The sequence below is a fragment of the Colobus angolensis genome, unplaced genomic scaffold (genome assembly GCF_000951035.1).
Source record: "Colobus angolensis palliatus isolate OR3802 unplaced genomic scaffold, Cang.pa_1.0 Scaffold8, whole genome shotgun sequence".
Lineage (NCBI taxonomy): Eukaryota > Metazoa > Chordata > Mammalia > Primates > Cercopithecidae > Colobus > Colobus angolensis.
In genome coordinates this window covers 7,109,169-7,136,818 of record NW_012121820.1, presented here as the reverse complement: position 1 = coordinate 7,136,818, position 27,650 = coordinate 7,109,169, and the positions used below count along the sequence as shown (strand labels likewise).

Here is a 27,650-nt window from a genome sequence, read left to right as displayed (position 1 = left end):
GACCATCTTGGCTAACACGGCGAAACCCCATCTCTACTGAAATACAAAAAAAAAATTGCCGGGCGTGGTGGCAAGTGTCTGTAGTCCCAGCTTCTCAGGAGGCTGAGGCAGGAGAACGGCATGAACCCAGGAGGTGGAGTTTGCAGTGAGCCGAGACCGTGCCACTGCACTGCAGCCTGGGTGACAGAGCAAGACTCTGTCAAAAAAAAAAAGAAAAAAAAAAAAAAAAGCTGGGCACGGTGGCTCACGCCTGTAATCCCAGCACTTTGGGAGGCCAAGGCAGGTGGATCATCTGAGGTCAGGAGTTTGAGACTAGCCTGACCAACATGGAGAAACCCCATCTCTACTAAAAATACAAAATGAGCTGGGCATGGTGGTGCATGCCCGTAATCCCAGCTACTCAGGAAGGCTGAGGCAGGAGAATCGCTTGAACCCGGGAGGCGGAGGTTGCGGTGAGCTGAGATCACTCCATTGGACTCCAGCCTGGGCAACAAGAGGAAAACTCCGTCTAAAAAAAAAAATTAGACTATGAAAAAGATGAAATTTCTGGGTAAGAGGGGGAAATCATGTTAGGAAACTAGAGGTGTTGGTGGGAGAGAAGATTATCTGTCTAGCACATACACCCTATAACACATAAATTTCATGTAGACTTTTCGCTTAACATTTTTAACAGTAAACCAGCAGGATTCTAGAGAAAATATAAAAAAATTTTCTTGCCTAATCTCTAGGTAGGAATACCAAGCCATCAAAGGCCGTGGCCACAAAAGAAATGACTGCCGAATTTTACTCCAGACAAATTTAAAATCTTGCTTTTAGAAAAAAACAAGTAAAAATACACTTAGAAAACATATTTGTTAAGTATATGAAAGAAATGGTTTGTTGACTTCATTTAATTATCTCTTACACATTTATAAGAAGATTACACTACCATAAAAATGATCTATGAATATGAAGGGTAAGTAATAAAAGGGAAATGCAAATGAAGGATAAATATGTGAAAACAGCCCATAAACTACAAATTAAAAATGCAAATGTTTATTTATTTACTTTTTTTTTGAGACAGAGTCTCGCTCTGTCACCCAGGCTTGAGTGTGGTGGCTCCATCTAAGCTCATTACAAACTCCGCCTCCTGGGTTCATGCAATTCTCCTGCCTCAGCCTCCTGAGTAGCTGAGATTACAGGTGCGTGCCAGCAAACCTGGATAATTTTTGTATTTTTAGTAGAAATGAGGTTTTGACATTTTGGCCAAGCTGGTCTTGAACTCCTGACCTCAGGTGATCTGTCTGCCTCAGCCTCCCAAAGTGCTGGGATTACAGGCGTGAGCCACCACACCTGGCCAAAAATGCAAATGTTTACATACACTTTTTGGCCTTTATAGTTGGCAGATTATAAAGAAAAATGATATATAGGATGGGTATCAGTTTGGGAAAATGTTAATTCTGATAATTTTTTTGGAATATAATTTCTAAAACCAATTATATTTGTTGGAGGCCACTCCACACCAAGTTGGAGACCACTCCACACCAGATTTAAAACGAGCATACACTTTAATAGAGCAATTCTATTTTTATTAATGTGCCCTAAGGAAATAGCTGTCCAAAGATATGTGTGTAGGTACCTTTCTCACAGTTCATGTTAACAGTAATACACTGTTAAAAAAATCTAAATGTGAAAAAAGGATAAAATAACTTGTAGGAATCTATAAGCTGAGACGCTAGGTACCCATTAAAAATTATAATGCAGGTGACTTCCTGCTGACAAGGATATAAAAGAAAAAATATATAATGTAGGGATACTCTTAAGTGATACGGGTGGAGTTTACAATATTTTTAAATAAAATGTACTTTACACACAAAAATAAGGCATTGAGTTTTTTTTTTTTTTTTTGGTAAAAATAACGCATATTTCCTAAGGGTTTAAATATATATGTAAATACTAAACACAGGGAAAAAATTGAACCAAAAGAAAAATTAAAAATTGACTTCATCCTCACACATAACAATAGTGCAGTCTATGCCAGGATTTTGTTTACAAAGGCCTAGGAAATTCAAAACCTGCATCATTCAACACTATTATCCCCCTAGGAATAAACATGGAATAGAGATGAGGCATTCTCAGGGGCATAAATTTACATTATTTGTGGAATACATGTACGCTAATGCTGCCTTTTAAATTTTCTCAGCTTTAGATCTGATGTTGTATTGAGTGTTCTCCACTAAATTAACTGCACAGTGCATTGTGGTGTTGGTTTAAGCATCTTTGTAGTATATTATAACATCTAATTTCCACTTCAAAGTAATTGATCTTCATGAATTTTTTTTTAAACCCTCTAAAAGCTCCACTATTTAATGAATATTTGGATGGGACTGGTGTAGTAATTTAAATACTTAACATTTTAATAAAAGTAAATGTTAAAATAACTATCTACGTTACAAAATCATTTAGAATATTCTAAAGCATTAGTAACAGTGTGTTCATCACAGGACACTAGCAGTCATGGCTCTGATTGTTAAATGAGTCTTTGGAGTTTATATGCTAAAGTTATATGGCCAAGTGTCATTGACGTAACCAAAGTTCACAATTAGTGTTCTTTACTGCTTATAAGTGATATGACTCCTTACAAATTTTGGAAACTTTGGGAGATCTGTATGATATTGAAATTCGTATTAATATTGATGTCGGGCAGGCAAGCCCCCAGATTAGGGCTTAGCCCGGGATGGTTTTTGGTGAGCTGGTGGTGTTGGACAGCAACTTTTACTGAGGTGGTGGTGCACAGCTGCAGCAGAAATACTGCTCGTGGAGTGGGGTTCCCTGATAGATGGTGTGCGCAGAGTAGCAGCTCAGGGGCACTTCCACAGTTGTGTTTATACCCACAGTTTTGTTTTTTTGTTTTTTTGAGACAGAGTCTTGCTCTGTTGCCCAGGCTGGAGTGCAATGATGCAATCTCGGCTCACTGCAACCTCCGCCTCCCAGGTTCAAGAGATTCTTCCACCTCAGCCTCCTGAGTAGCTGAGATTACAGCCACCCGCCATCATGCCTGGCTAATTTTTTTTTTTTTTGTAGAGACAGGGTTTCAGCATGTTGACCAGGGTGGTCTTGAACTCCTGACCTCAGGTGATTTGCCTGCCTCAGCCTCCCAAAGTATTGGGATTATGGGCGTGAGCCACCGCCCGGGGCCTATACCTACTTTTAATTATATGCAAATTAACAGTCAGATTATGCAGAGATATTTAGAAAACAGGTGGTAATCTCCAGGTTGTCAGGCCGTTGCCATGGAAAGAGGCTGTAACTTCCAGTGTTGCCATGGCAACGGTAAACTGACATGGCACTCACTGGTAGGCATGTCTTATGGAGAGGGGCTTTTGCTTCTTCCCTGTTTCAGTTAGTCTTTAACCTGGACTGCAGTCTGAACCTGCCTCTGGAGTCGAATCCCACCTCCTACCTCAATATGAGACATAATTATTAATATGATCATTCTTTGGCCTCATTTCAAATTTGTAAAATTGAAATTCCTGTACTGTAGGTGGCACTGTACTAAGTATTTTCCATAGTTTCATTTGAAACGTATAGATACAAATACTTGGAAATAAAGTCAAGAATACACGCTGACCTGATGACAGTACTTATTTCTCTAGAGATGATCAATGTAAATGGGACTTCTTGCTAATATTTTACTCTTTTTATCAACAAAAACATGTACTCATTTTATTTGATACATAATTAAAAATTGACCATGTGAAAATAATGGTATCAGTAGACAACACTATACCTGTAATAAGAAAGACCCAGAATCATAATCGAAAACTATCCCCCAAACTGGGAGGGAGCCAAGAGACCAAAAAATGAGTTAGGCAAGTCCGGTTTGGCAAGTAGATGAGTTTATTAGGACTTACATATGAGGCACTCCTGGACAGCAGGGGGACAGCTTTAGAGATCCACCCTGCCTCCCAGCCCTAAGCTACTTTTTTTTTTTTGAGATGGAGTCTCGCTCTGTCGCCCAGGCCGGAGTGCAGTAGTGCGATCTCAGCTCATTGCAAGCTCCGCCTCCTGGGTTCATGCCATTCTCCTGCCTGAGCTTCCCGAGTAGCTGGGACTACAGGTCCCCACCACCACACCTGGCTCATATTTTTGTATTGTTTAGTAGAGACGGGGTTTCACCGTGTTAGCCAGGATGGTCTCGATCTCCTGACCTTGTGATCCGCCTACCTCGGCCTCCCAAAATGCTGGGATTACAGACATGAGCCACCGCGCCCGGCCCCTAAGCTACTTTTAAGCAAATTTTCTGGCTCTTTGCCGACCATGTGTGTAATAAGACTGTTTTCTTGTAGATTCTTAGATACTCTCTGGGATGCTTGGGTTCACAGGGACACCTGCTTCTTGGCTGCGCACCATGACCGTGGCTCACTGGCTGGCCTTCAGGGTTCAGGCAGCAGACATACACCTTTAAGCAAACTGATGGGGGACCCATCACACTAGAGTACCACACTTGCTTAACCATATTATGAATGGGTTGGAGAATTCTAAGCTGTCTTTGCCCTTGGCTGGTGACTTCTCATAAAATAGGGACAAGATTCACCTCACTCAGGCTTTTGTATTTAAAATAGTAGAGCTCCCAGAGCTGCTAGGATAATGTCCATCTAATATAAAATAGATGCTCCACAAAAGACAGTTAATTTCAACTTCTCTCATTTTACAGAGAAAGAAACTAGGGCCAAAGAGGGACAATGAGTTTTTCAAGGCCCTACAGTAATTTTTATGAGCTGAGGCTGAAGCGTAGGTCCCCTGGCTGGCTGCCAATTCCCTCCCACTAGGAGATCACCCACCACCCCCTTATTGGCTCCATCTTTCCTCCTCCTACCTCGCCTTCCACCCAAATGGTCCTTCAAGTGAAGCAAGCACTAATTCCAGGTCTCGGTTATTTCCTTCCATTTTACCAGAGAGGAACCCAAGGGACAGAGTCGGTTGAGACAAGTCCAAAGATAAACACTATCCTTTTACGCCCATTATATTTTACCTTTTCTTTACACTTTAACCACCCAAGCATGCATTCAAAAACACTCTATTTTATGCATCTGTAAACACTCTATTTTAGCTCTGCCTGTTACTTGAAGTCCAGGTACATGGAAAAACACTTCACATGTTCCCTTGTGTCTATGTTTGTGACATTTGTTCATGTTACCACGTTTAGCATGTTATTTTTATTACTGTACAATATTTCAGTATATGAGTATACTGCCATGTAATTATCCATTCTACTTCTAATGGATGTTTGAATTTTTCCAGTTTATAGACATTATAGTGCTACTATGAACATTCTTGTACACAAATTCTGGTGAACAAAAGCATGAATTTCCATAAGATATTATCTACGACTGTAATTGCTAAGTTATAGGGTACAGATATCTTCAATTTTAGTAGATAATGCTAAAATGTCTTCTTTTTAGAAACTGTAAAAATACACTCTTCACCAACAATGTGTGTGATTCCAGTTGTTCCACATTCTCGCCAAACTTGGTATTGTCAATCATTTTAGTTTTAGCCAATCCTTTTAATTTTAGGTGGTTGTGTGGTACCACGTCATTTTGGGATTAATTAGATTTCTCACAATTACTGATGAGGTTGAGCACTTTTTCTACACCTATTGTCCATGTTGATATTGGGTGTGTGTGACGTGCCTATTCAAGTATTTTGCCGATTTTTAAAATTGGGTTGTCTGCTATCAATTCAAAAAGGTTTTGTGTATATACAGTGTAAGAATACTGTGTCAGGTGTATTTATTGCCAATACCTTCTTCCATTCTTTGGCTTGCCTCTTTCACTCTTAATGGTGTCTTTTGAGAACAGGAGTTCTTAATTTTAATGTAGTCAAATTATCAATCTTTTCCTTTTTGGTTAATGTGGTTTTGTCCTATTTAAGACACCATTTCCTACTTCAAATTCATGAAAATATTGTCCTATTACATCAGCTAATGCTTTGTTTTACTTTTCACAATTAGACATGAATTCACATGTGATTGATTTAAGTATATGGTGAAAGGTAGATTTATTTTTCTCTCATATAATTTCCCAGATGACTCAACACCATCTATTGAAAAGATCATTCCTTCCTCACTGCTCTGCAGTATGGCTTTTTTCATATGCTATATAGGTTTATTTCTGGGTTCTATATTTTGTTTCTGTCCTTTGGTTATCTGTTCTTATGCCAATACCATACTTAATTACTGTAATTTTAAAATAAGTCTTAATATCTGCTAGTATAAGTCTCTTAACTTTGTTCTTCAAGATTGGCTGGGCTATTTCTTGGCCTTTTGCATTTCTAGGTACGCTGTAATGTCAGTTTATCAATTTCCACTAAAAACCTTGCTAGGAGTTTGATAGGGATTGCACTGAATTTATCAATTAACTTGTCAAATCTTGACATCTTTACAATATTTAGTTTTTCAATTCATGGACATAGTAATCACATTTATTTAGGTTTTTAGTTTTCCTAAGCCCTCCAAGTGCCCACTCATGTCTTTCTGGCATAATAGCAAAGTCCTCACTTTGACTTATGGGGCCCTAAATGATCTGTTTCCTGTTAACTCTTTTGACCTTCTCCCCTGCTACTCCACCCCTTGTGAATATAGTCCAGCTATGGTGGCCTTATTGCTGTTCTAGACCCTGAGGAGACAGCAGTGAACATATGCAAAAAGCTCTCCCCTTACGAAGTTCCCCATTCCAGTGAGGAAAACAGATAACAAACCATATCAATAAATAAAATACATAGTAAGTTAAACGGTGATGTGTAGAAGAGAAAAACATATACAGTAGGGAGAAGAAATACAAAATGGCAGGAGGTTAACATTTTAGAGAGTGGCCAAGGAAGGCCTGAGAAGATGGCTTTTAAGTCAGTATTTTAAGAAAGTGAGAAAAATAACCATGTGGATTCCAGGAGGAAGGGTCTCCCAGGCAGAGAAATCAGAAAGTGTAAAAACTCTATCTAGGACAGCCTAAATAGCTCCTTGTGTTCAAGGATTGGTAAGAAAGCTACTGAAGCTGAAAAAGAAGAGGGCTAAAGGATTAACAGGAGAATAGCTCAAGTAGGTAGGGTCTCATAAGGAAGAGTGAAGATTTAGGCTTTTAATCTGGCTCACGTCGGGGCCACCAGAATGCTTAGAGCAGTGAGTGACTCTGTCTGAACTCTGTTTTAAAGGGATTGCCCTGACTGCATGGTGGCAAGGGAAGAACCAGTAATCCAGATGAGAGACGATGGTGGCTTGGATCAGAGTCGTACCAGTGAAATCATAGGAAGAGGTCAAATTCTTAATATATTTGGCAGGTAATCTGACAGGATTTGTTGATTACTAGATGTGGATATATTAGAAACAGAAAAGTCGGGGTTGATGCCTCAGCCTAAGCAACTGATTTAATTCTTTTGGTAGCTGTAGAGCTATTAATATTTTCTATTTCTTTCTGAATCAGTTAGTCAATTTTAGTAACTTTTATTTTCTAAAAGTTTATCTATTTGGTCCACTTTTACTGGCATAAGTTGTTCATCCCTCTCTTTTATGATATTTTAAATGTATGCATCATTTATAAATAAAACTTATTTTTATTTGAAAGGATTCATTTCTTCTGTTTATTAGGCTATCCTCGTATTCCAGTATTCATTATTTGTACCTTTCCTCTTCTGTTCTAAGTAAGTTGCAATAGTGTTAATTTTATTAGTCTTTTTAATAACTGAATTTTGACTTTGTTGCTTCCTTGCATTGTATGTTTTCTATTTCAGACTGCTATTTGGTATTCTTTGTTTATACTTTGTTTTGCTGTTCCAATATCTTGAGATAAGTGCTTCATTATTACTTTTTTCTTGTATTCTTTTCAATTGTATGCATGTAAGATGATAAACTTCTCCCTAAGAACTGCTCTAACTGTACCTTGATAGACAGTTCTTTCTTATGATTCAGTTCAAACTATCCTTTTATTTCCTTTAGTCTGATAATCCCATTCAAGATCATTCATTCTTCATCTCCTCTTTCCTCACTTTCCCAGATTTTAATCATGCATTTAAAAATGGAGAACATATTATCTAAATACAGGCTCCTAGCTGCTAAGGATACATTTGTCAATGAACAAGATAGACAAATCCTGGTCCCTCATGGAGTGTACATTCTAGTGAGGAAGACAAACCAATTACAAATGTACAGGGTAGCTATAAAGTTGGGAAACATGAGTAAATATTTTACTTTATGTGAGCATGTTTTATAATCAATTAACACCTGCACTTGACAGGGTAGGGGAAAGTCACCCAAAGTGAGTCTATTGGGATTGTATGTTACCCCATTATGCCAGAATGCAGAGGGACTGGTTTGATGATTAATTTTCAAAGATGGATTAGGTGATATGGCCACATGGAATTGGCTGTGCATTCTCCAGATCTTAAGCTCATCAATTACTTCTTCTGAGGGATGCTAAATGCACTGGTGAGTCTTGTGAAAATCAGAGTCAAGGCCGGGCACTGTGGCTCATGCCTGTAATCCCAGCACTCTGGGAGGCTGAGGTGGACGGATCACGAGGTCAAGAGTTCGAGACCAGCCTGGCCAACATGGCGAAACCCTGTCTCTACAAAAAATACAAAAATTAGCTGGGTATGGAGGCATGTGCCTGTAGTCCCAGCTACTTGGGAGGCTGAGGCAGGAGAATCACTTGAACTCAAGAGGTGGAGGTTGCAGTGAGCCGAGACCGTGCCACTGCACTCCAGCCTGGGCAACAGAGTGAGACTCTGCCTCAAAAAAAAAAAAAAAAGAAAAAAAAAGGGAAATCAGAGTCAAAGCACACTGAACCACACATTGCTAACTAGGGAGAAGACTCTGAATATATTGTAACATCAGTAAACAATCATATATATGTATATACTCACCTATATCCAGGATTTATGGCCATCATGTAGATTGATGAGGAGTCAACGGCCAGAATAATTTGATCATGCTGATTCAAGGCCACATCTGTAGGAGTTTAAAGTCCTGTATAGAGGCCTACCACCTCTGCAAGATGCCTTGAAGTCTTTTTGCTCAAATTCTCCCTTTGCATGTTGGGGCTAAAGCAAATCTAGAACAAAGAATTACTGTTAAGGCTAAGTGTAAAGTATGTGAAGTATAAAGAGTAAAATGCTAAACAGACAAAGTCTTCAAATAGATACAATGACTGAATAATGTATTGCTCTAACCAGGGCACCTTTGGGGGCAGATTGGGGTGCAAATAATTTCACTAATTGGCACAAGCTTCTATCACCTTGGTTAAATTAGGAGCTATAGTAACCCACATCAAAAATGGTAGTTTACTGAGAGAGATAGAGAGAAGAGAAGAGGGGCTGAAGGGACAGAAAGGAACAGAAACAGAGGCATAGATAGATTATCAAAGCTGACAGGAGCTTCCAGTATCATCCAGTACTTATTCTCACCCTGTGGTTTATATGCCCTAAGGAAACTGTGGGTCTATTCCAACAAGTAAAGGAAACCACAGGATTTACTTGGCATATCTCCTTGGAGGACAAATTATACTTAATGTCACATAATAGAAGCCATTACTATTCTATGAAAAATATAAATATGGAGCAAATGACAAAATCATTTATTTTAAAAATAAAAACTAACCTTTTCAACAAATGGTGCTGGAGCAATTGGACATCCATAGACCTAAAAAAACAAACCTTGACTTAAACCTCAAACTTTATACAAAAATGAACTCAAAATGAATCAAAGACATAAATGTAAAACTATAAAACTTTTAGGAAAAGTAAAAATCTTTAGACTGGAAACAAAAACATGATCCATAAAAGAAGATATTTATAAATTAGACCTCATCAACATTAAAAACTTTTGCTCTGTGAAAGACAAATGAAGAGAATGAAATGACAAACTACAAAGTGGGAGAACATATTTGCAAACTACACATTTGACGAAGGGTTGGTATCTAATATATACAAAGACCTCTCGACACTCAATAGCAGGCCAGGCGCGGTGGCTCACCCCTGTAATCCCAGCACTTTGGGAAGCTGAGGCGGGCAGATCACAAGGTCAGGAGATTAAGACCATCCTGGCTAACACGGTGAAACCCCGTCTCTACTAAAAACACAAAAAATTAGCTGGGCGTGGCGGTGGGCGCCTGTAGTCCCAGCTACTCTGGAGGCTGAGGCAGGAGAATGGCATGAACCCAGGAGGTGGAGCTTGCAGTGAACCGAGATCCCACCACTGCATTCTAGCCTGGACAACATAGTGAGACTCTGTCTCAGAAAAAAAAAAAGAAATCCAATTAGAAAGTGGGAAAAAGACATGACAGGATATTTCACTGACAAGGACACACAGATGGAAAATAAGCACATGAAAAATGTTCAACATCATTAGCCAGTAAGGAAATGCAAATTAAAACCATAGCGTGATATCACTACTTGCCTATCAAAATGGCTAAAATAAAAAACAGTAACACCATTAAGTGCTGGCAAGGATGTGGTGAGACTGGATCACTCACACATTGCTGGTGGGAATGTGAAATGGTACAACCACTCTGGAAAACAGTTTGGCAGTATCTTATGTGCAATTACTCTACAACCTGGCAATTTTACTACTGGGCATTTATCCCAGAAAATAAAAACATATGTTAACACAAAAACCTATACACTAATTTTCACAGTAGCTTCATTTGTAATAGCCCCAAACAGAAAGCAGCTCAGATGTTTTTCCAGGGTAAATCATTAAACAAATGGCATACATCCATACCACGGAATACTTCTCGGCAATAACAAGAAGCAAATTATCAATACATATAGTGACTTGGATGAATCTCCAGGGAATTATGTTGATGGTAAAAACCAATCCCAGAAGTTATATACTGTATGATAATATTTATATAACATTGTTGAAATGATAACATTTTAGAAATGGAGAAGAGATTAGCAGTTAATGGGACAGGAGAGAGGGTGGGGGGACAGTGGGTGTGGTTACTGAAGAAGCAAATGTGGGTAACACCAGAGATCCTGGAGGTGATGAAAACGTTCTGTAACATGACAATGGTGGTGAATACTAGAACCTACACATGATAAAACTGTATAGAATCAACACGCACATACAAATGAAGTAAAGCTAAGGAAATCTGAATAAGATTGGAGAATTTTATCAACCTCAATATCCTGGTTTTGATACTGTACTATAATTTTGCAAGATGTTACCATTAGGAAAAACTGGGTAAAGGGTACATGAGGTCTCTATTTTTTCTTGCAACTGCATGTCGATCTACAATTATCTCAATACAAATGTCAATTATACAAAATAGAAGTTAGACTTAATGTCTTTTTCATATGTGCAGTCTCAGGTTATACCCGCAGAACCTCTGATACACTTGTATTATGCTGCTGACAAAAAAAACGTGAAATAACCCAATGCCTTCATTTTAAAGATGAGTCACATAAAGGTTAGACAACTATCCAAGCTGATAAAGCTTGTTTCATTTATCATAGTTTCTGCCTTTCTATAGTTATAATAATGATGGAGAATTTTATGTCAATGTTAAGATGTCCAGTCCTGGGTTCAGACAACTTTGGGATATATCCTATCAGTACTCAAACGGTCTCACCATGTGATCTTAGAAAAATAATGTTTGCATTTTCTACTCATTAAAATGAGGTAATAAAATAATCCCATACACCGATGGGATTTCAAGATACTGAAATAAAATAATTCATGATGGTACAGTGGATGGGTGATAGGAGACTCTCAAAATAATGCCTGTTTTCCGGCATATTAAGTGTTGGAAACTGGAGCTAAAGGTTTTGAATACAAAGAGATAAAAGGTATAGTTTCTGCTTCTATAAACAGAGTCTAGGAGACAGAATAATATAATATAAAGATAACTGCAGAGAATAAAATGTGAAAAATAGGAGGGTACAGGGAATTGGTGGTTGAGGCTGGATAGGTAAATGTGGCAGGTGGGGAAGGCACCTTTTTAGGAATCGGCACTTTGGTTAGGTGTATGTCATCAAAGAGCCTAACAGTCTAGTCTTTTTTTTTTTTCAAGCGACAGGGTCTCACTTTGTTGCCCAGGCTGGAGTGCAGTGATATGATCATAGCTCACTGCTGCTTCGAATGCTGGGGCTCAAGTGATCTCACCTCAGCCTCCCAAGTAGCTCGGACTATAGGCACATGCCACCATACCTGGAATTTTAAAATTGTTTGTAGAGACAAGGTCTTGCTATGTTGCCCAGGATGGTCTCAAACTTCTGGCCTCAGGAAATCCTTGTGCCTCAGCCTTGTAAAGTGCTAGGATTACAGGTATGAGCCACCATGGCTGGCCTAGAGCCCGGTCTTTTAGAGTCTGATGGATTTGAGGATGGAGCTCAGTGCTATCCCTCACCAGCTGTGTTACTGTGGGCAAAATTGCTTATTTTTTTAATCCTCCCTTTTCTCATCTCCAGAATAAGAAGATTGCAAAATAATAATTCCCTCTAGGGTGCCTGTGTCAGTTAATGAGATCGTGAATAGGGACATGCTTAGCACTCAGTATCTTCCTGCAGCTTGCTAAAATAGCCACAGTGTATGCAAAAATGTAAATATCTTTCTGTATAACTGGGCTACAAATGATGGTAGAAAACATAATCATACCACTCCAAGGTCATTTCACATCTTCATGTTTACAATAGACTATTCTGAAATAGTCAGTCGATTGAGAAATTAAATTCTCTGTTTTCAACATTCACATGTGCTCTCTGGTACATTCTCTCCTCTCAAGCACTCCCTCTCCCTTTCCTCTGATTTTGCCTCAGAATTACAGTTGTCAATGAAAAGAGTCAAACTCTGTAAAATATTTGAAGAGATGTATTCTGAGCCAAATATGAGTGACCAATGGCCCATAACACAGCCTTCAGGAGATTCCAAAAACATGTGCCCAAGGTGGTCAGGCTACAACTTGGTTTTACACATTTTAGGGGCATAAAAGACATTAATCAATACAAATAAGATGTACATTGGTTCAGTCTGGAAAGGTAGGACAACTGGAAGCCAAGGGCTTCCAGGTCATAAGCAGATTCAAATATCTTCTGATTGGCAATTGGTTGAAAGGGTTAAGTTATTGTCTAAAGACTTAGAATCAATGGAAAGGAATGTCTGAGCTAAGATTAGGGATTATGGAGACCAAGTTTTTATCATGCAGGCAAAGTCTCCAGGTAGCTGGCTTCAGAGAGAATATATTATAAATGCTTCTTACCAGACTTAAAGAGTATTCTCTCAGTAATTTCAAAAGGGAGGAGGGCATAATGAGGCATGTCCGACCCCACTTCCCATCACGGCCTGAACTAGTTTTTCAGGTTAACTTCGGAATTTACTTTGCTGAGAGGAGGGGTCCATTCCGGTGGTTGGAGGGCTTAGAATTTTATCTTTGGTTTACATAGTCTTCATGCAGGGAAGCACTTAAAGAAAAAATGAAGGAACAAGGGAATATGTGTCAGGTCTGGGTGCTGGTGGCTGGGCCCTGCTGACCTCTATAGGGGCATTTCACCCCTTTGGGTCTTTAATTTAGGCTTCAGTCCTTCTGCATCCCCTGCTGGGGTCGTTTAGTCACCCTGACCTTTGGATGCAAGCGAGCATCTGGGCCCACTGTCCTCCTATAAGGCCTCTGGTCCAGACATCCTCACCCTATGCTCACCTCCTCCTATCCCTGGCCACCCTCAGTCTCTGGCTTTCTGTATCAGTTATCTATTACTGCTGGAACAAATGCCTGCAAACTTAGTGGCTCAAAATAAAAACTTTTCTTAGAGGTCTAGAGGTTAGAAGTCCAAAGCAGGTCTCACGGGGCTAAAATCAAGGTGCTGGCGAGACTTGGTTTTATACATTTTAGGGACACAAAAGACATTAATCAATACAAATAAGATGTACATTGGTTCAGTCTTTCTGAAGGCTCTAGAGGGGAACCTGTCTCCTTGCCTCTTCCTGCTTCTGGAGGCTCCTACTTGTCTTTTATTATCTGATTTTCTTGCCTCCCTCTTTTAAGGACCCTTTTGATTATATCAGACCCACCCGGATAATCCAGGATAATTGCCCAAACTCAGGATTCTCTAAGCCAAAACAAAAATCCCAGGCCTCCCGACAGACTGAACAGGGAGTCAAGTGAAACCTAAAAAATGAAATTCACAATCATGATGGGAGGGAAGGGAGGTTGGACACACCTCATTATACCCTCCCCCTTTTGGAGTTCAGCAGAACTGACCAGCATCAACACTAAAATAGAGATCACGTGACTGACAAAGCAGACTGTGGCAATAAGAGATCAAATTCCATCCTGACTCTGGTGTAGCATCACATGACAGATATCAGATCCTGAAGGAAATCAAAATATTTTACCCCAAAATACATTTCTCTGACATTTTGAAATGGCCCTGCAAAGCTGTCTTTTGTGGGGAAAATTCTGCATCTGTAGAGAACCTCCATTAATGCAGCCCGGTCTTTCTGGGATCTAGGAGAGATTAACTAAGAGTCTGACAACTTTAAGGTCTGAAAGGAGACATTTACCATCTATTCTCACTGAAGCCTGCTGCCTGGAGGCTTCATCTACATAGTAAGAACCTTGGCTTTCACAATTCCCCCCACCCACTTAACTAAAGCATTTCGTTCTACTGACTTCAAGTCTGTAGTTTACCTCTTTCAACCCATTGCCAATCAGACAATTTTTGAATCCACCTATGACCTGTAAGCTCCCCAACTCTTTGAGATGTCTCACCTTTCCAGGCCAAATCAATCTATTCCTTACACGTATTGATCTATGTCTTTGCCTGTAACTTCTGTCTCCCTAAACTATATAAAACCAAACTGTAACCTGACCTCCTTGAGCACACTTTCTCAGGAACCCCTGAGACTCTTCCTGAAGCCACGGTCACTCATATTGGCTTAGAATAAACTCCTTTACATACTTTACAGAGTTTGGGTTTTTCATTTACAATTATTAATCACATGTTTGCCAAGTAAGGTCACATATTCACAGGTTCTAGGGGTTAGGATGTAGACATCTTTGGAGGGGCAATTGTTCCACCTTCCATACCATCCTATTATTCCCAATCCCTTTCTGGGACAAGCAGCACACACTGGATTCCCCCATGTCACTGATGGGTCATGGGGAAGTGGAGGTGCTACTTTATGCTGTCCTACTGCTGAAAGTGCCAAACTGTCTCTCCTCCTCCATGCAGCTGCCTCGTGGGGGTGAGAGGCACCAGGTGAGGCCTCTTATCTCATATATTCAAGTGGAAAGAGTGGCACAAGCCTATCTGGGGTGTGTGATACATGACATCATGCCTGGGGTACATAGTAGGCATGAATAAAGAGCACTGGGGAATTTTCAGCCTAAGCCTTGATGTGACAATCCTGCATTCCCCAGTCCTTCCCTGTTCCCACTATAATCAGGACCAAAAGAGCTGAATCCTGCAGGCAGTGAGCTGGGCTTGATTAGGAAATGAGAAGGTTCTGGGTGTGATGATCTAGGTTCTATATAGGTAGGCTCAGAAGCGCGCTGGGCCTGCTAGCTGTATTGGAATTGATCTTTCTGAGAAGGTGAGTTCAAGCTCTGTTTCAGTGGATGGCAGGGAAAGTTTTGTTCACGGCAGATCTGGAAAACAGAGTCTCACACTTTGACACATAGGGAGAGATCCCAAAATCCAAAATCCCAGCTGCTGCAGCACACCCGTGGGCTCTCCTGAGGGCCCAGAAGGAGAGAGAACCTGAAGGCCAAGGTTGGTATGCTGTTACAGATTTCTGGTTTCCTCTGTGTGTGTGGTTGGGCATGGGGGTTGGAGTACCTGGTCTCACATACTTCTGTCCTCAGTTTTAAGGTGTGGCTTCTCAGAAGTCTGTGTTCCCTGAGAACAGGAGGTGAAGAATGAAAAGGAAAACGGCTCGGTCATTTCTAGAGGTGATATCACAGGTGAATTGCTTACTTCTGATTTCCTTCCTAAAATACCAATTTACAGCGCTAAAGACATTTTGCATTTGTTCCATAATGGTGCAGTTCCCCATTCTGGTGATGAGGTGACAGTCAGAGGGGCAACAGAGGGGACCTAAATAACCTAGAAGCTTTCTTTAGTGACCCAAGATTTAGTATTCATTCAACAAACTGCTCAACGACTGCCCCAAGATTGAGGATTCATTCAACAAACTACTCAAGGACTGACTGACCAAGGGGAGTCATCAGAGCAGGTCTTCTAGGCATGAATTTGAAAACTTTCAGGCTGAAAAATAGGAGTCCCCAGGGATAGTGAGTTCAGGCTGAAGTTGAACAGCTTGCATGTGTTGGGGGTGCAGGGAGCAATGGCTTAACTTGGTGTCAAATCTATGCAAGAGCTGGAGCAGTGCACAGGTAGTCAAGTGGCTGGGATGAAGGTGGAGGGATGCCCCCATATTTCTGGGTAACAAGAGGGCACTGGTCCTGACAGACTTAAAATCCAACACATCAAACTATGCTAATTAAAATAACATAGAAATTATAATACATTGATGGGAAAACAGAAGGCCAGATACACATTGTGGTAGAATGAACAATCTCCCCCACTCCTTGCAAGATGTCACCATCCTAGTCCCCATCCTGGAGGCTGAGAATGTGTTATTTTACATGGAAAAAGGGACTTTGCAGGTGTGATTAAGTTGAGGATCTTCAGATGGGGGTTTCTCTTGGGTTGTCTGGGTGGGCCTGAAATGTAATCACTGGGTCTTTGTAAGAAACAAGCAGGGGGATGCTATGTTGCTGGCTTTGAAGACAGGATAGGGCTGGCCACAAGCCAAGGAATGCAGGTGGTTTCTAGAAAGCTAGAAAAGTTGAGGAATCAGATTCTTCCTAGAGCCTGCAGTGGGGACACAGCACTGCTAACCCATATTGTACTTCTGAACTCCAGAACTGTAAGATTATAAATTTGTGTTGTTTTAAGCCATGAAGTTGGTGGTAATTTTTTACGGCAGCAGTACGAAACATTCGTTTCCCACTAATCCACATATTTAGGGCCACATATTTAGAACTGAGTAAATGACGGAGATCATGTTTACGTTAGAGGACAGCCTGATTTAATCGTGGCATTAAATAACAATGTCCAGATATAATAGCTAGAATTCCACTGAATCATAAATGAATTTACCAAAACATCTTTTAAAATGAAGTCTGAAGACATTTTCATCCCTCAGTCAGGCAGACCTGAGTTAAATTTTACCTCTGTAATTTTTAATTTTTGAAATTATACAAGAAATCTATCAATGTATGATGTTCTTTTTAACTATGCAGATGAAGAATTTTTTCAAAGTCCTTTTTAATCGCTAACCCTACTCACCACTGTCCTCAGTTTTATACACAATAGATCTTTTTTTATTGATATATCTATATTCTGTAAGTTTTGTAATTTATTTTGGAGATGTTTCCATAGCAGTACACATAGATGGCCCTTATTCTTAACATCTGCAATGTGTCCTGCAGCATGAATTGTCTTGTTTTTGGACCTTTCTCCTGTTTATAGGTCTCTAATGTTTGCAGTATTTCAGTGGTAGACACAATGTCGCCATGAAGTCTGCATATTCTTGAACTTTAAGAAAGCTATCTAGACTTAGAATTTCTGAGTCAAGGGCATTCACCTTTAACCATTTGAGATGTTAACAAGTCATGCTCCAAAAGTACTATGCAGACTTTGAAGTCCACAAATCATTGTGATTGACGGCTTGGTTCCATCCCTTAAAAACACTGGATAGTATCCAGGTTTTAAACGTTGTGGCTGTCTTGCAAAAATAAGCAAGACTTGCTGCTAATATTATGTGCACTTAATTGAGAACAGTTTGTCGACTTATTATTTGTATGCTTTCTTCAGTGAACTTTTCATTCATTTGCTTTAGGCATTTGTCTAGTCTGCAGCTTCTATTCTTTTTTCTTATTGATCTGTATAAATTCCGAATTAGTTCCTTGTTGGTTGTACAACATACTAATTTGTTTTTTCTGTGTCCCTTTTATTTTTTCAGAGAGATTTCTTTCTCTTTCATAAGGTCGATTTTATTATTTCCTTTTATCTGGCACTTGAGTCTTTAAGAAATTTTTCTATTGTAAGTTTGAAAATCCTCATTTTCAAACATTTTAATAGTTTTAATAATTATCTTTTATTTCATCTGGAACATATTCTCAGAGTCAGGGAGGGATCTTGCTCTCCCCCTACTAAGGGATATTCAGTTATTACCACAGTATTCATTGAACTGTTTCCCAACAGACTTGCAGGTCATCTTTTTTAGGTAGTAAACATTTCTATATTTGCATCTGTTTCTGGGCTCTTTCTTTGATCTCATCTGTGCTGATGACATTCCTAACCCACTCGAATTACTACAACTTGACTCCACACTCTGGCAAGAACAAGACCTTCATTAACTTTTCATGTAAAAACTAGTCTGTCACATTTTTCCCTTGTGTGAAAACCATGTATCCATTTATCACATTTTATAAAAATAATCTTAATGGATTTTTTTAAATGGAGATACTACTGAATTTATGTATATACTTGGGAGACCTGACATGGTTCTAGAATTACTTGCAAAGAACTTTTGACTGCTCACATTGAGAGACTGTCAAATCTTTAGTTTTGACTGATCTATAGTACTGGTCCAAAACCCAGTAGGTTCAAGACTCAAGAAGAGCTGCTGCTTAAGTTTCAGTCTGAAGCAGAAAGAGACCGATGTCCCAGCTCACACTGTCAGGCAGGACGAATTCCCTTATTCTGCCTGGGTGGGATTCTGACTTAGAGGTATTTGGTCATAATCCCACAGATGGTAGCTCTACCCCATTGACTCAGCCATGCATGTACACCAAATGTATGTTTCCTTCGCTGTTACTTTATCATGAGGATAAGTAATTTTGTCTTCCTAAACTCTGTAAGAGTAAATCATACCTTTATTGTTTGCACTTTGTTATAGTTTTTTGGCTACATATTCTAATGTATCCTTATATCCTGTCTGCCTCCTTAGAATGCCCAATTTGAAAGGTATCTACTGGGGCCACCTGGAGGCATGTATACATACAAAATATAAATTGTTATTTCAGGAGTTGGTAAAATTTAGAGATGTGGCCGTGGTCTTCTCACCAGATGAGTGGGATCATCTGAACCCTGAACAGAGAAACCTGTATAGAGATGTGATGCTGGATAACTGTAAATACCTTGCATCTTTGGGTAAGGAAGGTCTTGTTAGTTCATAACTGCCCATGGGAGGATTTTTTTGCTTCTGTGCAAATATCTGCAAAACTCCCTGAAAATGCTCAGTTGAATTTTATAACTTCATATTCTTCAGTAAAGCATTGTAGCTCTGTTTTAAGAGAAAACATTTTCGTCTTGGGATGATACAAGCTTCCTATTCCCCACTGTCTTCAAAATCATCACACCATTCTCCAAAACTATAGTCTGAGGCTGTCATATGCCTAAGAAACAGCTGGGGAATGGTTTAAAATGTAGATGGTTTTTTTTTTTTTTTTGAGACGAAGTCTCGCTCTGCCGCCCAGGCTGGAGTGCAGTGGCCTGATCTCAGCTCACTGCAAGCTCTGCCTCCTGGGTTTACGCCATTCTCCTGCCTCAGCCTCCCGAGTAGCTGGGACTACAGGCGCCCGCCACGTCGCCCGGCTAGTTTTTTTGTATTTTTTACTAGAGACGGGGTTTCACCGTGTTAGCCAGGATGGTCTCGATCTCCTGACCTCGTGATCCACCCGTCTCGGCCTCCCAAAGTGCTGGGATTACAGGCTTGAGCCACCGCGCCCGGCCTAGATGGTCTTTTATATAAAAACACTGCTTTAGAGGTTCTGGGAAGGTTGAGATGTTAATGAGATTCCTCATCACCAAAAATGTGGGTCTAAATTCTGTAATAACCACAGCATGGTCAATATCATTTATTTTTCTTAGGAAACTGGACTTACAAGGCACACGTGATGTCCTCTTTGAAGCAAGGGAAGGAGCCCTGGATGATGGAGAGAGAGGTGACAGGTGATCCCTGCCCAGGTAAGAAGCAGATGGAAGTCATCACAGCTCACACCTCAGCTCAAAGTAACCTGGACACTCCCCCTCCAACCCCCACCAGGAGGTGATAGGAGAAGAGCTTTCCCCTGGGCTTCTGTCCATGAGTTTCCAAAGGAATCTTTACCCCACATTTATCACTCTTCCTGTACCCTTTTTGTTATAACTCTAGTCTTAGGACAGTAAATGGTGTGCTGGTAAAATTTGGAATTTAAGTTACTACCCAAATGGACAAAAGGATGAATAGTTGAATTGGTCAAAAAGCTTGTCAGTGATTACAATGAATGAATGGATTAGCTCGGAAAAGTGTTATAGAGGTTTTTTTTTTTTTTTTTTTTTTTTAAGGAAAATTCTGGAGAGAGACTTACTTTCTCTTTAGATTATTAGGTTAGAGAATGACAAATGAGAAAAACAAATTTACCATCTAGTTGGAAAGAGATGACTACCGTCACTAACAGAAGGTAGAAATTGCCAGAATGTAAGATGATCCAGAGATTTCAGAGAAACTTGCTTCTCGAGTTTCAGTGCTGACATCAGGGAAGGCAGCTCATTCACAGGCTCCTGAAAGTCAGGGGATAAAAAGCTGGGTTAGATGATGATGAATTTCGGTCTGGAGTATCATCTGATCTGAAGAGTAAAATACCAAATGCAATTAAGCTATGGGCATTTTGGAAAGTGGACTGGAATCCACTTATTAAAGATTTTATAAGAATTGTTCACAAGAATTCCACATAACCCTGCTTATTCTTTAAATACTTAATAACTTGGTCCAAACTCCTCTCTTACCCTCAACTACTTTTCTCTCCCTTAAACTTCCATTTTTTATGCACCCCTGAACATTTTTCTGTCAAGTTATAGTCACTTTCAAATTTACTGCAAGACGTTTTCTGATCTCTCCACTGCCGCCTTGTGGCTTTAGAACACAAATTCGTTTACTCTGTTTTGTGATATATTTGAATAAAACCATGTATCCTGTTTAGGGCTGGCAATGTGATAGTGGGAGGGTTAGAAATTGGATACAAAAATTGAGTCAATTGTCACTGTTGCTCTAGTCAAGACTCCATGATCATTTTGTATAACCTTCATTTCTAATTCATTATGTCATTCTTTATGTGCTAGACAGCTGGTCTAATATCTTTTCTACATTGTTAAATAGCTGAGTGTGGTGACACATGCATGTAGTCCCAGCTACTTGGGAGGCTGAGACAGGAGAATTGCCTGAACCTGGGAGGCAGAGGTTACAGTGAGCCAAAATCGTGTCACTGCACTCCAGCCTGAGCAACAGAGTGAAACTCTGTCTTAAAAAATAAATAAATAAAAAATGCAAATACTAACTGTAAAATATGCACGATTTTATACATGGCTGCACTCTTCTAACAGCATGCTGCAAACATCTAACTTCTTACCTTTCTACTTGGCTGTTTCTGAAATCTTTACATGTTATGTCTAAATGTCTTTTTAGTGCAATATAGTATTCTTTAATATGCATCCATCACACAGCCAGTTTTATGGAAAAAAAATTCCTAAGTCTCTACAGATCCTTCTGACACAAATCTCACATGTTCCCTTTAGAATCTATAATGATTTTCTGGGTCACAGGGCATATTATAGTTTGATAAAACACAACCAGATTACTTTCTGGACATTTGTGAATTTTACACTGTACCCACATAACTTCTTTCCTGCATCTAACCACTGCTTGCTAACATTTGCATTTTAGTTGGCTCCATTTTGGTAGATTTATCTCCACCTGCCTTTATGGTGTTGCTGTCATACATTTTACTTTCACCTGTTATAAGCCCCATAATACATTATTTGTATTTAATCAGTCCTTGTTTTAATTCTCATTTCCCTAATAGTAAGATGAAGCTCACATGATACTCTTGTCATCCACTCACTATTCAGCTTTTTTGAATTGCTTCATGTTCTTTGCTCATTTTCTAATTTTTTTTTTCTTTTCTTTGTGGAATTGAAGAATTTTATGTTATATGTAAGGTATTTTTTGGCTTAAAATGTATGATTACTCCTGTCAATCTGTCATTTGCCTGTTGACTCTGGTGCTTCTCTTGATCAGAAATCCTTCATTTTTGATCACATCCATAACATTTTTGACTTGAGTGTTTGCTTACTGCCTTTTTGTTGTTAAGAAGCCCGCTGTATCCTAGACCACAAAGACATTCCCCTATCAGCATTATGGGTTTAAAATTCACATTTTAATCTGTCTATATTTGTATATGGCATAATGGATAACCAGCCCCATTTTCTCTGAACAATGAGCCAGCTTTTACAATACTACCCACCAAAGCATCCATCCTGTCCTCACTGACTTATGATGCCATCCTTACACATAAGCCATCAGAAATATGTATCTACAGAAATCATCTTCTGAAATTTTTTATTCCATTCGTGTATCTGTCTGTTCTGTATGAGTATATTTTTTTATACTAGTAAAAACTTTTTTTATACTAATGTGGTTTTCTAGTTATCCACCATAGTGGGTTCTTTTATTTAAAATTAGTTTCCTATTCTTGGAGTATATTCTTTCACTGGTAATCTTGCTTCAAGTATTTTGAAGCGCTGTGGGTGCATAAACACTTAGAATTATGCTCTGTTAATTCCTTATTCTTAAGAAATAAACTCCTTTATCCCTAGAAATACTTATTACTCTAAAATGTATTTTGTCTGATATTAATATAGCTACTCTAGCTTTAACTGTTAGCATGGTATATATTTTCCATCCATCTACTTTTTAACCAATTGTGTCTCTAAAGTGAGTTTCTTGTAGTTAGCAAATAATTTGGTTTTACTTTCTCATACAAGCTTGATAATCTCCACCTTTTCGTTGAGGTGCTTATACCACTGGGTCTCAATGGGGAGAAGGGAAGACTTTGCCCTCTAAGGGCACCTGGCAATGTCTGGGTGGTCTTTTTGGTGGTAATAACCGAGTATGTAGGCATGCTGCTGGCATCTAGGGTGTAATAGCCAGGGATGCCAAGATCCTACATGCACATGATGGCCCCCATAACAAAGAATTCTCTGATATAAAGGTAAATAGTGCTCAGATTGTGAAACCTTGTGTTTTTATTTTTACATTTACTGTGATTATTGATATGGTTAGGCTTGAGCCTAAATCAAACAGATTTCTATTTGTCATATCTGTTCTTCCCCCTTTTCTCCTTTATTCTGCTTTATTATCCTTACCCTATTTTGGATTGATTCTTTTTTTTTTTTTTTTTTAGGATTCTATTTTACCACCTTTGTTGGCTTATTAGCTGTAACTCTATTTTAGTGGTTGTGTTAGGATTTGAGTTTCTAGTATCTGTCTTTAACTTATCACAATCTACCTGCAAGTGATAGTATACTCTTTCATGTACAATATAAGAATTATACTGTAGTTCTTATAATTCTTATACTATATATATTATACTATAATTTATCTCCACCTGCCTTTATGGTGTTGCTGTCATACATTTTACTTTCACCTGTTATAAGCCCCATAATACATTATTTGTGTTTAATCAGTCAATCTTTTAAAGAGATTTAATAATAATAAACCCATACATATTTACCAGTTACAATTTCAGTTGCTTTTCATTCCTTGGTGCAGGGCCAAATTCCCATCTGGCATCCCTTTTCTTCTGCCCTGCAGGACTTCCTTTAAAATTACTTGTAGTGCAGCTCTGCTGGTAATGAATTCTTTCAGTCTCTGTATTTCTGAAAAGGTCTTTTGTCTTCGTTTTTGAAAGCCATATGCTGGGCATAGAATTCTAGTTAATAGGTTGTTGTTGTTGTTGTTGTTTCTTTTAGTACCTTAAAGATTTTGTCCCATTATCTTTTTTGCTTGCAGTGTTTCCAGTAAGAAATCTGATGTCATCTTTGTACATAATGTCTTTTTCCTCCCTCTGGTTGCTTTTACAGTTTTCTCTTTATCGCTGGCTTTGAACAATTTCATTATAATGTGCCTTAATGTAATTCTCTTCATGTTTCTTATTGTGTGATTTCGGCTTCTTGGATATGTGAGTTTATAGTTTTAACTGTGTTTGAGAATTTTTTGCCCATCATTTCTTCAAGTATTTTTCTGGTCCCTGCCGCCCACCCTCTTTCCTCCTCTATTTCAGAGACTCTAGTTGCCCAGATATTAGGCCACATGATGAAGTTGGTAAATTTTCTACACATTTTTAATAGGACTCACATTTAATGGATAGCAGTACTTTCTTTTAATCCTGACTTTTCTTTTATATATTCTATTTCTCCAGTTCCTTCCCTCTAAAAGAATTCTCCAACTAGGTTTTCCATGCTGCTATTTCATCTTTGGCTATATAATGTTGCTATAAATGCCAACCATTAAGTTCATTTAAACATATCTTCAGGGTGGGCATGGTGACTCATACCTGTAACGCCACCACTTTGGGAGGCCGAGGCAGTTGGACCACTTGAGGTCAGGAGTTTGAGACCAGCCTGGCCAACACAGCGAAACCCATCTCCACTAAAAATACAAAAATTAGCCGGATGTGATGGTTTGGCCAGCTATTTGAGAGGCTGAGGGAGGAGAATCTCTTGAGCCTGGGAGATGGGGCTTGAAATGAGCTGAGATCATGCCATTGCAGCCTGGGTGGCAGAGTGAGACTCCGTCTCAAAAAAAAAAATTACAAACCATATCTTCAAACCAACTGTTCCCACTTTGTCCCTTTTATTACCACTGATTGTGTCCCATGTTGAAATATTTATGTTTTTGAAAATATTACTCAAGTATATTTATAAATATTCCACTATATCTATACATTTTTCTAAGCACTTTAGTAGCATTTCAGACTAGAATGAGGAAGGTAACAGAAACCCATGCTGGTTCTCCATCTTATCAGTGGCAGATTTTTTTGTCTGTATTAACATATATTTTGTATGTGTATAGAAATGCTCAATCTATAATTCGTATGTGTGTAGGAATGCTCAAATTTCTTTCTTCAGTTAACCAGTTTCTAGATGTTTTTATTACAAAAAAATGCTAGAACTCATGACACCACAGTTTTATATAAAGGTAAGTTTGATAGTCAAGGGTTATCAAGATACTGGAAAATAATGGTGTGTTCATGCAATATAAGAACTTGAGTGCAGTGCATGTACATACCAAAAATATAATTGGGACTCTCATTTCTAAGCATCGGTACCAGAATATACTAGAATATATTTCAAATTAACAAAGATGTAGATTTAAGATTGTTCTTAATGTTCTTAGCAACAACAAAAATAAGTATAACTCAAATATCCAAATAGAACACTAGCCCAATCAATAATGACACTGTCGCACAGTAAAACATTAAATATCAAATTGATAAGACAGATGTATATTTACTCATAAGCATCCCCAATTTTGATGTTCAAAGGAAAATATTTAAAGTGTAATCACTTTCACAAATTGCTATACCACACAGAAATATTTTAAAGGGCATTAATGAAAACAAAACTTTAATCCATGCTTAGGATTTCACGTGATTCTTTTTAGGTTCTTTAAGCTTTTCTGCTTTGGTTATTAACATTTCATTGAGCCATTTTTGCGATCACAAGTATAATTATTTCAAGTTTAAAGAAAGAGAAAAAAATTCAATGGCCACTGTTGATCACTTAAATCATTCTTGTACTTGGAGAAGCAATTATCTGCCTCTCCACCTCCACAAACTCCCAACTTCTCATCCTACCCCTCTAAAGTGTCCAGTCACTACACTCTTCTTTCCCTCACTTTCTTAATTAACTTGGTATATGTTGCAGTGTCCAGTTCTGATTTTCTTTTTTTCTCATATTGTTTTCCTAACAGCGTGTCAACCAGCACTGGCAACGTTTCGTGCCCTCAGTGAATCTGGGAATGCCTTCAGACAAAGCTTTCACCATGGAGAATACCGAACACATCGTGCTTTTGTCCAGCGTTATGAATGTGATGACTGTGGCATGGCTTTTGGGCATATCTCACAACTTACTAGACATCAGAAAATCCATAAGGTAGGGGAAGCTCACAAACATGGTGAAAATACAAAGGGCTTTAGGCATCGCTCATCATTTACAATACTCCAGAGAATTTGTATGCTATATAAACACTTTGAATGTAACCAATGTGGTGAAACTTTTAACAGACCTTCACAGGTTATTCAACATCAGAGCATGCACCGTGGACTGAAACCATACAAATGTGATGCATGTCAAAAGGCCTTTAGGTTTCTCTCATCCCTCTCTATACATCAGAGGTTTCATGTTGGCAACAGACTAAACCTGACTTGGCACCAAAAAACTCATACTCAAAGGAAGCCCTTTTCCTGTAACTTTTGTGGAAAAACCTTTCCCTGTTTCTCAGAAAAAACTCAACATCGATTAATTCATACTAGAAAGAAATATTATCCATGTAATTATTGTGAAAAGGAATTCAATCCATACTCCAAATTTATTCTACATCAAAGAACTCATACAGGAGAGAAACCCCACAAGTGTGATGTTTGTGAGAAATCCTTTAAAAGCATCTCAAATCTTAATAAACATCAGAAAACTCACACTGGAGAGAAGCCCTTTTCATGTAATGAATGTAAAAAAACCTTTGCCCAGCGCACGGATCTTGCTCGCCACCAACAAATTCATACCGGAAAGAAATCTTTTATTTGTAGTAGTTGTAAAAAGACCTTTGTCCGTCTGTCACATTTAACACAACATCAAAGAACTCATACCGGAGAGAGACCTTACCAATGTACGACTTGTGAAAAAACCTTTAAATTTCGGTCAAACTTGACTAAACATCAGAAAACTCATTCTATAGGGAGGCCCTTTGCCTGTAATGAATGTGGAAAGACCTTTCGCCTTAACGGGGAACTTAATCAACATAAAAAAATTCATACTGGAGAGAAACCCTATGAATGTGGTGAATGTGGAAAGCGTTTTAACAATAATTCAAATCTTAATAAACACAAGAAAATCCATACAGGAGAGAAACACTTTGTATGTAATCAATGTGGAAAAGCTTTTAACTTAAACTCAAAGCTTTCTCGACATCAGATAACTCACAATAAAAAGGGGAACTCCTTTAAAAGCATCTCAAATCTTAATAAACATCAGAAAACTCATGCTGGAGAGAAGCCCTTTTCATGTAATGAATGTAAGAAAGCCTTTGCCCAGCGCATGGATCTTGCTCGCCACCAACAAATCCACACTGGAAGGAAACCTTTTATTTGTAGTAATTGTAAAAAATCCTTTGTCTGTCTGTCAGATCTAACACAACATCAAGGAACTCATACAGGAGAGAGACAATGTACGACTTGTGAAAAAACATTTAAAAATCGGTCAAACTTTACTAAACATCAGACTCTTTCTGTAGGGAGGTCCTTTACATGTAATGAATGTGGAAAGACCTTTTGCCTTAACTGGAAACTTAATCAACATAAAAAAATTCATACTGGAGAGAAATCCTATGAATGTGGTGAATGTGGAAAGCGTTTTAACAATAATTCAAATCTTAATAAACACAAGAAAATCCATACAGGAGAGAAACACTTTGTATGCAACCAATGTGGAAAAGCTTTTAGCTTAAACTCAAAGCTTTCTCGACATCAGGTAACTCACAATAAAAAGAAACCCTAAAAAAAGAGGAAGAT

At 38.8% G+C, this 27,650-nt stretch overlaps 1 protein-coding gene across 1 annotated transcript; it reads left to right on the top strand.

The window, feature by feature from the left end:
* Nucleotides 1–15,114: 15,114 nt before the first annotated feature.
* LOC105502588 (putative zinc finger protein 840) lies at nt 15,115–27,636 on the top strand. Its single transcript, XM_011929194.1, has 3 exons — nt 15,115–15,231; nt 25,835–26,016; nt 26,148–27,636. The coding sequence occupies exons 1-3, from the start codon at nt 15,115–15,117 to the stop codon at nt 27,634–27,636; spliced, it is 1,788 nt and encodes a 595-aa protein (XP_011784584.1).
* Nucleotides 27,637–27,650: the final 14 nt, after the last annotated feature.

Excerpts from the sequence above, each read along its gene's own strand:
- LOC105502588 (XM_011929194.1), top strand. The coding sequence starts at position 15,115 with ATGTCACTGATGGGTCATGGGGAAGTGGAGGTGCTACTTTATGCTGTC. Across the intron at positions 15,232-25,834 it reads GTGGGGGTGAGAGGCACCAG|CGTGTCAACCAGCACTGGCA; the intron begins GTGAGGCCTCTT and ends TTTTCCTAACAG. Across the intron at positions 26,017-26,147 it reads GACATCAGAAAATCCATAAG|ACCTTCACAGGTTATTCAAC; the intron begins GTAGGGGAAGCT and ends AACTTTTAACAG.